Source organism: Tasmannia lanceolata, unplaced genomic scaffold, assembly GCF_043159265.1.
Source record: "Tasmannia lanceolata isolate RefF3 unplaced genomic scaffold, GAP_Taslan_0.1 ptg000037l, whole genome shotgun sequence".
Taxonomy (NCBI): Eukaryota; Viridiplantae; Streptophyta; class Magnoliopsida; order Canellales; family Winteraceae; genus Tasmannia; species Tasmannia lanceolata.
The window spans coordinates 27,014,268-27,024,720 of record NW_027518714.1 but is presented as its reverse complement, the minus strand read 5'-3'; the positions used below and the strand labels follow the sequence as shown (position 1 = coordinate 27,024,720).

At 47.1% G+C, this 10,453-nt stretch overlaps 1 protein-coding gene across 1 annotated transcript; it reads right to left on the bottom strand.

Moving 5' to 3' along the window:
- Positions 1-7,512: 7,512 nt before the first annotated feature.
- On the bottom strand, positions 7,513-8,052 carry LOC143861356 (uncharacterized). The gene has a single exon (XM_077372284.1). The coding sequence runs from the start codon at positions 8,050-8,052 to the stop codon at positions 7,513-7,515; it is 540 nt and encodes a 179-aa protein (XP_077228399.1).
- Between the last annotated feature and the right edge of the window lie 2,401 nt (positions 8,053-10,453).

Here is a 10,453-nt window from a genome sequence, read left to right as displayed (position 1 = left end):
AAGAAGGGGCAACCGTGGTTTAAATTTAGAGTGCAGAAATACTAAAATACCCTCGGCTTATTGTAGATTGACCAGACATCCAGGAGAAAATTGTGTTGTTTGAAATGTAGTTGATTTTTTCACCTCCATTAGGATGATTCGACCCGCTGTCAACGTGATTTTACGTCAAAAGCTTTAAAGTTGCCCACAATTCACGTTAAAAGGGGGGCGCATCTTCCTGATTCCTATTGAGGGAAATTATCGCCCCTTTTCTGAAACAAAAATTGGGGAATGAATGAGATTTTATATGGTGTAAGCCCTTAGTCCCTTATTTTTATGGACCACCTCATAGGATGATCCGAACCGTCCATAAGATGGAAACAGCGTAAATAGGTTGTTTCCCAAAAATCATTTCCATAGGATGTGATCCCAACCCTCCGATCTATAGATGAACTGCAAATTATGAAAACCTCTAGATCGGAGGGTTGTGATCATCCTATGGAAATGATTTTTGAGTAACAACCTATTTACATTGTGTTCCATCTTATGGACGGTTTAGATCATCCTATGATGTGGTCTGTACAGTACTTTTTGAAAAATAAGGGACTATAAGGGCTTACACCATATAAAAACTCGAATAAATGGTGTTATATGCTTTAGGGGTAAGATCATCCTATGGAGACAAGGGTACCGTTTGAAAAATGCAGGACTACACGCACAAACAGCATATAAATCTCAATGATAAATTCACCTTCTTTTTACCCCTTACAACCCACAGCCAGTGTTCAATGACGATACAATGGGAGTGTAGTGATCGATGAGGGTGAAAGAATACTTGTGAATGCTTTATTCAAATCCCGGCTAGTCTCGATGATTATTGCTCCGTCCTCTCATCCATCTCCCTAAGTTTTTCTATCACCTTTGAAAAAAATTCTAATCCAATAATCAGTTTCGGACTCACAACTGGTTCTTAAAAGAGGGCCTTAGTGAGTACAAGTGTACAACTTATTAACTTTGGGGCTCATCAAATGGACAGTTTGGATCATCCTATGGTGTGAGGGCCTTACAATAATTTTTGAAACATACTGAACTATATGCGAGCTCACACCATATAAAAACTCTAAAACCAAGGGGCTGTAGGAAGATCAAAATGCCACTCCCAACATTCTCTCAATGCAGAGTAATTTTGTCATTTTTAAATTTGAATTAATCTTAAGTTTGAATTCGGTGTAGTGACCCTCAGCCTTACCTCATTTGCAAAAAAAGTGCCAAATATCATTACTATTTTTACGAATTAGTAAAGTAGGTTACTCTTTTTCCAAATACGGCATAGTGGGCTACTCTTTCAGGAAAAACCCCTTCTAATTTTTACCCGATATAGTGGTATTTAAGTTATTTTCCATAACTCAAGGGTAGTCTGGCCATTTTACCTGATATGAGGTATTCTGATCATTTTTATAATTTTATGTCATGGGGGTATTTTAGTCATCATCATGACTAGTGGTATATTAATCATTTTTAGCCGATATAGGGTATTTTGGTTATTTTATACCATAGTTTTTTTTGTCATTTTCCATGATCTACAGTATTCTTGTCATTTTTATCCGAAATGTGTTATCTTTTATCATTTTTATGTTATAGGGGTATTTTAGTCATTTTTCACCACTCAGTGGTATTTTGGTCAGTTTACCCGATATAAGGGGTATTTCACTCAGGGTTATTCTGGTTATTTTACCAAATATGTGGTATTTGGATCATTTTATGTCGTTTTTCATTTTCCACGACTCCGAGTATTTTGGGCATTTTTCATTACACGGGGGCATTCTTGCCATTTTTGAACATTGCGGGATATTTTGATCTTTTTTATATCATTAGGATATTTTATTCATTTTCCATGCCTTAGGGATATTTTGGTCATTTTCACCCATGATAGGTTGGATATCTATTTATAAATAACCTCTCTCAAAAGGAATTTATGAATATAAAATTTTATACTAAAATGACCAAAATACCCCTACTATTTTATAACTTCTAGGGGGGGATTTTAACGTTGTTCTTTGTTTCTCTCCATTCTAGGAATCAGAATACCACCCCCTTCGGCGGGAAACAAAAGGTGCCAAATACTTCACCGTTTCTTCCAATCGGAATTAAGTATTGTTTCCCATTCCATTTTGCAAACCAAACCAAACCCATGAATTGCCTAAATTAGAATTGGATACTGATACCGACTGATTTCCAATTCCGACGACCCAAATGTACCCTTTAAGTGTTTTACGTGTGTTGCTCCCACTAAGCAACCCCACTTATTTATGTCTAGGAGATTTGGATTAGGTCTCCTATGCACTACAACTTGCTCATAATAGACCTTGGATTACCTTGGATTAACTTATTTAACCTTAAACCCTATTTGGGAAAAAAAAGTAAAAAGCAAAGCCTAATTTAACTAAGTGGGCAAATGTGGGGTCCTAACAGAAACGTTTCTAACATCTGTTGCTAAAATGTGGCGTTCATAAATAACATGATTGTCATGTGAGACCAATACTGCAATCGATCCATGTAACCAAACACCCCGCCGCCCCCGCCGCCCCCCCCCCCCAAAAAAAAAAAAAAAAAATCCCCTAAGATTTATACTACAAGGGGTGTCAACGGGCTGGATCAACAGAATGACTGGGGTGTCAACGGGCTGGATCAACAGAATAATGAGATCGAAATTTTATCTTGGCGTTGGCGGGTCATATCCAGATTCGGCTATTCTATAAATATAGGGTTGCAACTCGGGTTGGGCAGGTCAGGTTTTTAAGAACCCTACCCGAGAAACAATCTCGGGTCAGGACGGGTAGAAGAAAACCCATGATTCATAAACCCGGCCCTACCCGAGGTAGTTTCTCAGGTTGGGTTGGGTTTTCTCATATTGTCGCATTGAGCTTCATGTAGGACTACCACTTTTCTTTTCAACTTGTCCTAATTAACCTTAAACTTCTTTTTTTTTTTTTTAGGCAAGCTAGGGTTTGGCGGGGACCCCTACCGGTTTATTAGAATACGAAATATATTCGAACCAGCAAAAAAGACAATAACCCTATCACATGAATAGGAAACACACCAAGAGAAACAAAGACAAGACCTATCCTTAGAACCAATGTTTAAACTTGATTTAAACATGTTGATAAGATCATTATAAACCCATCTTGCCTTTCTAGGTATGTTGATGCAGGAGTGTAACATAAATACTGTCACTTTCCGTTGGTAAAATCTACTTGTTAGACCGAAAATCGGTAACAGGTACGACAGTGACGTAAGAGCTGAGCTGGATGACCAGAGGAGCTGAGTCCCGAGGGACCGGAGTGAAGGGGAGCAAAGTGGCTGAGTCCTGCTACGAGGGCTGAGTCCTGCACAAGGCAAGCGAGGTCAGAAGACCAACCCGGGTTTTACTCCGGACAGGCCCTTCGACACTCAAGTCAGTATGAGCAGGAGTGCAAAGCTAGTCTTAAGTGTTTTGGGTGGAGAGGGTTTTTCGTATTATCCGTTGGTTTGAGCTTTGAACCCCTATTTATAGGGGAAAACCTGGTGAGGTGTCCAGGATAGGTGTCCTGGACAGGTGGCGGCCTGTGAGAGGCTGGAGTTCACCTACTCCAGGACAGGTGGCGGCCTGTGAGAGGCTGGAGTTCACCTACTCCAGGACAGGTGGCGGCCTGTGAGAGGCTGGAGGTCACCTACTCCAGGACAGGTGGCGGCCTGTGAGAGGCTGGAGCTCACCTACTCTGGGACAGGTGGCGGCCTGTGAGAGGCTGGAGTTCACCTACTCCAGGACAGGTGGTGGCCTGTGAGAGGCTGGAGCTCACCTACTCTGGGACAGGTGGCGGCCTGTGAGAGGCTGGAGCTTTACACCCCATCAGTTACCCCCCAGTTTGCCAAGTCATTGAGTGACTTGGGAAAGTGTGGTTGATCGCTTATCTGGATGGGTAGGTGTTGTGTGGAAGTGAATCGGAGAATTCAGTCCCGAGGTCTAGTCCAGAGTCCGGCTGGATTTGAGTCCGGAGGTCCAGTCCGGAGTCCGGAAGTCCAGTCCGGAGTCCGGCTGGATTTGAGTCCGGAGGTCCAGTCCGGAATTCCAGTCCGGAAGTCCAGTCCGGAGTCCGGCTGGATTTTGAGTTCGGAAATCCAGTCCGGAGTCCGGCTGGAGATGAGTCTGGAGTTCGTTAGTCCGGAGTTCGGCTGGAGATGAGTGCGGAAATCCAGTTCGGAGTTGAGTCAGTCCGGCTGGAGGTGAGTCCGGAGTTCGCCAGTCCGGTTTAGGCCGGACTGGATTTTGTCGTTTAGCTAACGTGTCATATCCAGTCCGGCTTGGGCCGGACTGGTTTTTGTCCTTTTGTAGAAACGCGTTATATCCAGTCCGGCTTGGGCCGGACTGGTTTTTGTTGTCTTGCGTCCAGTCCGGCTTGGGCCTGACTGGTTTTTGTCGTTTTGTAGAAACGTGTTATATCCAGTCCGGAGTGCGGAAATCCAGTCCGGCGTGCGGAAATCCAGTCCGGAGTGCGGAAATCCAGTCCGACGTGCAGAAATCCAGTCCGGTTGTCTTTTGGAGATACACGCTCATACGCGCTGCCCAATCACATCTTTGTCTGGGAGAACGTGTCCGTCATTAATAAGGGACACGTGGCGTCTTTTGAAGGCCCTCGAAACGCGTGCATCGCATTTAATGCCCCACCGCCTTCGAAAAGTTATAAAATGAGGTTTTTACCTCTCATTCTTCACTTTTCACTTTTTATCTTTTCTCCTTCTCCTCTTCTCTTGCTCTGTGAGTTCGGCTTCGCAGTTTGACTTCGTAGTTCGTGGTTGGAGTTGCGCGTGGATTTAGAAGCTCTCTACTCATCGGTATTCTTCTCAGTCCCTCCTTTTTCTACATGTCTGATAGTAGTTCAAGTTCCGAGTCTGATTCTGAGTCTTCCACCAGTAGTAGCTCAGAGCTTAGGCCGCTTCAGAAGCCTGTAATGGCTAGTCCGGCCGCTTGGGTAGATATTATAGACAGCGACGACGGAGGGGACAAGGGCGAAGTGATATTAGATCTGAACGCCACCCCACTCCGGACTGATAGTCTCCACCGAGTGGGGGGGAGTGGGGGTAGTGACGTTGCTGAGGCGTCGACAACGTTCCTTCCTGGCCGGGCCGTGGAGGTTATCGCTAGAGCACGGATGGAGGCCAACCCTAAGTACAACATGCGGGCTCTAGTTGAGGAAAATTACCTCACCGAGTCCATGCTGAGGGACATTAGAGATAAATATTGTGTGCCCCCATCGTTCGAGCTGAAAGCGGCAATAGAGGGAGATAAGGCGTGTAACGAAAGCTCGGATCTTTGCATTTATGAAGAGTCGTTGAGAGCAGGGCTTCACTTTTCTTTGCACCCCTTTTATGTCGCGGTGCTCCGATATTATGGACTGGCTCCTGCCCAGGTGGCTCCGAACTCATGGCGGTTACTGACTGGGTTTTTGTACCTTGTTCATGGCCGGCTGAAGAGGGGCGTGTCCGTGCCTCTATTCCGTGCTTGTGCACACCTGAAGAGGCACAAGGAAGGGGGCTGGATTTATATTAGCCAGTGCCCTGATTTGAAAATCATTACTGGTATCCCTTCGTCGATACACTCGTGGAAGAATAGGTTCTTCTACGTTAGGGACACGGGGTCCAGCGAAGCCTGGCTAGTTCCTCCAGTGTGGGACACTCTGGATACCACCGGGCTGAGCCGCAGGCCGCTTTTTGAGGGCGACGATAAGAGGACGCTCGCCCTGATGCGGGAGGAAGTGGAGCGAACAGGTCTCATTCACTGTTTGGACTTTTCAAGAGAAGATATCCTGGTCGGACTTGGTATAAGTATCGCGATTCCGGCACGTATGTAGCTAGACTCTTAAAATTGCTGTTTTTCCTTTTATCTACTTCTGACTGCTTGCTTATTTGCAGAAATGAAGAAACAATCAACAGTCGAGAAGATAAGGCAAGGAGCCCAGCCAAGGGCACAGGAAGGGGCTCAACAGGCACTCTGAGAGCGCCAAAAGAGAAAGGCGAATGAGCTGGCGAGTCCAGCTCCGTCACGAGACACTGCGCCACCCCCGGCTTAGAAGGCAAAAACCACAGTGAGGTTAGTAGGCCCCTTTGCTCAGGGAGGTGGTTCTTCTAAATCCGGTGGTACATCCACTGGAACTGGAGCTGGAGCCCGTCCACCCGTGAGGTTGAGTGACAATGTTTTTCGGCCCAATTGGGCCGTTCAGAAGGACGATATTGGGCTGGACAAGAGCCGAGTAGCGGCTGAGATCGTGAACAAGTGTCTCCTTGGGAAGGACAAGCAACAGGTCATCCACGAGCCGCCGGCTACTGGCGAAGAGGCGGTGTTCTCTTCACTCTATCAGGTAATGAATTTGTTTACTTTCTGTCCGTCTTTTGCTTTCTTCCTATACTAATGCTTGTTTATGTCTGTAGATTGGGATATACTACAACGATCTCAACCAAAAGAGCAAGAAATTCTCCGAGGCCATCACCAAATCTGAAGAGGTGAACGGAAAGCTGGCCCGTGAGGTCCAGGAGCTCCAAACGAGCATCGGACGGGTGGAAGCTGAGAAGAAGCTGTTGACGGAGGATTTGGCCCTAGAGAGGCAGAAGTTGGACAAGGCTGCCGAGGCCATGGACGCCCAGAGGAGGAGAGCCAAAGAGAGGCAGGAAGTGGCAGTAAAGGAGGCCGCAGAGGCGAAAGAGGCCGAACTCTTCAGCCTGTCGAGTGAGGCTTATAGTCTTGGGTACTACGACTGCCTCCAGGAACTCCGGCGTGCAACCCGAACTTGGTGATGGCTAATCTGACTCTTCCTTCCAGGCCGAGGATTGTTGACGAGGAGCCAGAGGCCCCTGCCGATACTGCTGCTGATACCCCTGTTGACACTGCCTCTGTCCCAGATGCCTCTTAGTATTTCTTTCTGCTTCTTTTTGTAATGGTCCTTGAGACCCTACACTTTTTTACAGCCTTTTGAGGCTAATTCTGTAATGGCCCTTGAGGCCTCACATTTTGATCAATGAAATCATACTTGTCCATATCTGTTCTCCTCTTTCTGATAAGCTTTAGCTGAGTAACTTATCCGGCTTGCCCCCTAGTTTTAATAACCTGGGATTTAGGCGGTTGAGAGCACCCATGTTTTCTAAGCTGGGTTTCCAGAGAGTACCCAAGTTTACGAACTGGGTTTCCAAAGTAACTGATGATCTCATCCATCCAGCACGGCTCATTCCCGACCTGCATTATTTCCGCGGCTTCACTCTCTATACTTGATCTCTGTAGATACTCCATACATATGCTTCCAAGAGTGGTGTACCCGGAGGCGGCTAGTTTCGACAGCACATCTGCCTTGGCATTTTCTGTTCTGGGGATTCTGATGACCTCAAAACTTTTGAACTTGCTGGCGAGTCGACGGACCTTGGCGAGGTACTTGATCATACGCTCGTCTCGAGCTTCGTATACCCCCTGAATCTGGTTTGCGACTAGCTGAGAATCGTAGTATGCTTTTAAGTTCCGGGCGCCGGTTTGATTGCAAGGCTCATTCCGGCGAGGAGAGCTTCATACTTTGCCTCGTTATTGGATGCGCGGAATCCAAATCTTAAGGCATAATCCGCAGTGAAGTCATCAGGTCCGGTGAGGATGAGGCCAGCTCCACAACCACTTTTGTTTGAAGACCCGTCGACATGTACTTCCCAGATTAGTGCGCTGGTCGTAGAGCCCTGCTCGGCTGGCGGATGAATGATTTCTGTTTCAGTTCCCTCTGCTATACATTCTTTAGGGGCTGCTTTCTCCGCGACTGGGAGCTGCACAGCTTCAGAATCGACGAATTGCTGGGGGATGGTGCATTCAGCTACGAAGTCTGCTAGTACTTGAGCCTTGATGGATGGCCTAGGCACGTACTGAATATTGAACTCGCTTAGCTCCACGGCCCAATTCACAAGTCGCCCGGAGATATCTGGTCGATGGTGTACTTGCCGGAGTGGCTGATCAGTCAAGACTTTTATAGTGTGGGCTTGAAAGTAAGGCCTTAACTTCCTGGCTGCCATTACCAGCGCGTAGGCCAATTTCTCGACCCGCTGGTACCTTGTTTCTGCGTCGTGAAGAACCTTGCTGACATAATAGATAGGTTTTTGCTATCGGTGCTCTTCGCGGACAAGGAGAGCTGCCAGAGCCATGGAGCTAATGGAGCGATACAGAAATAGCTCCTCACCCGGCTCCGGCTTTGTTAGTAGTGGTGGGGAGGACAGGTACTTCTTCAACTCCTCGAATGCGGTCTGGCATTCCTCCGTCCAGGGCGCAGTCTTGAGTCCTCTGACTGCGCTGAAGAAAGGCAGGCACCTCTCCGCGGACTTGGAGATAAAGCGCCCCAGTGCTGCTATCATTCCCGTGAGCCGCTGGACTTCTCTGATAGTTTTTGGAGCAGTGAGCTCCATCACAGCTTTAATCTTCTCTGGATTTGCTTCTATCTCTCGTTGGCTTACCATGAACCCCAAAAATTTTCCTGAGCTGACTCCGAAAGTGCACTTGGTGGGGTTAAGCTTCATGCTGTGCTTTTTGAGGACCTGAAATGTTTCTCTGAGATCAGATACATGATCCTGCGCACTGCGACTCTTGACCAGCATATCGTTCACATAGACTTACATGTTGCGGCTGATCTGGTGCTGAAAGAGTCTGTTCACCAGCCTTTGGTAAGTAGCTCCGGCATTTTTGAGGTCGAAGAGCATAACACGGTAGTGTAGACACCCCATTTTGACCTGACCCAAATTTCCTAAAAAGTTTTGAATAAATCCCGAAATCTGAGCCCCGAAGCCGAGCAAATAAGAGCTAAATGTTCCACCCCCATTTTCTACCCAGACCACCCCTCGTAGTTAAAAATAGTAGTCATAAATACACTTGAAGGGGGGTGTCCATGGAAGGAGTAGGGGCAAAAATGCCATTTCCCCTTTAAAGAGGGTCGATTAGGGCTTAAAAGGGGAGAGCCCCATTTTCTAAAAAATGGAAAGGAGCAGAGAAGAGAGAAGAGAGGGAGCCAAGGCAACAACACCATCGTCATCCACCGCCAATCTCCACCATCAGAACCCACCACCATCTCCTCCACAGTTTCCCATCATCAAAACCCTCTTCGTTATCCCCTTCTGCAAGCCCACCTCCATTGATTCCGGCAAGCTTGCCGGAATCCGACCACCCAAACCTCCATTGAAACCAACCTCCACCGAACCACCACCACCATCATCCACCACCTCCATCTCCACCGCACCAGCCACCATCCTCAATCCCCAAAACCCAAACCCATTTCCTCCACTCCAACAGCCGAAACCCACCTCCACCGAACCACCACCACCACCACCCATTCGAAAACCCTCTCCCACCCTCATCTCCTCCAACCCTCACCTCCAAAATCGAAACCCATCTCCACCCCAAACCCTTCTTCAAAACCCAAAACCCAAACCCATTTTCTCCACTCCAACAACCGAAACCCACCTCCACCTCACCACCACCACCACCACCACCACCCATTCGAAAACCCTCTCCCACCCTCATCTCCTCCAACCCTCACCTCCAAAATCGAAACCCATCTCCACCCCAAACCCTTCTTCAAAACCCAAAACCCAAACCCATTTTCTCCACCATCCTCCTCCACAACCCACGGCCATCATCCACCACCTCCATCTCCACCCCAACACCACCCTTCGAAAACCCTCTTCCATCTTCATCATCACCATCCCCAACCTCATTCCTGCCGACCGTTTGCTCCGGCCACTCCCCCCACCACCATTTTCTTTTATCCATTAAACCCACTTGGGTTTCCTTCCATTTACAGCCACTCCTTCCTTCATCTACCAAAACCCAAAACCATTTCTCATTTCTAACACTACTGATTCCGGCAATCATGCCGGAATCCGGCTGTGTCGCGCCACCATTTCAGGCCATCACCTCTATCCCACTAATTCCCCTCTTCAATTTCAATTTCTTAATCCCAATTGGTCCCATTTTGGCCTCGTTAATACCCATGTCAAATACCCCATCAAAACCCATTTCAATTCCTATTATTTCAGCTTTCATCTCCGGCCTCTTAATTCAAGCTTCACCATCAGCTTCTCTTCCGCCATTTCTGGTACCGGCACCGATACTCCAATGAGCATTTGGTGACACCGATACTCCAATGGGCCTTTGGTGACTGCGATTTCGTCCAGCACAGGTATGTGGAATTGCTATGTGTTAAGGGGTTTCATGGTTAGGGATACCCTTTATTATTTTCCATCATTCTCTTGAGAATATTATCAGTATAACTATGTTGGGTTAGTGTATAATCTCAGCTGGTCTTCAATATTTAGTTGCATGTCTTGGGCTTGCAAATCTGCAACCTCTTTGTTTTCCTGGGATACTCTTTGTGCTTCGGGATCCCCATCGATTTTGGGAACGCTTTGTCGGGTTTAGGTGATGACG

Coding starts and splice junctions, on each gene's coding strand:
- LOC143861356 (XM_077372284.1), bottom strand. CDS start 8,052: ATGGCAGCCAGGAAGTTAAGGCCTTACTTTCAAGCCCACACTATAAAA.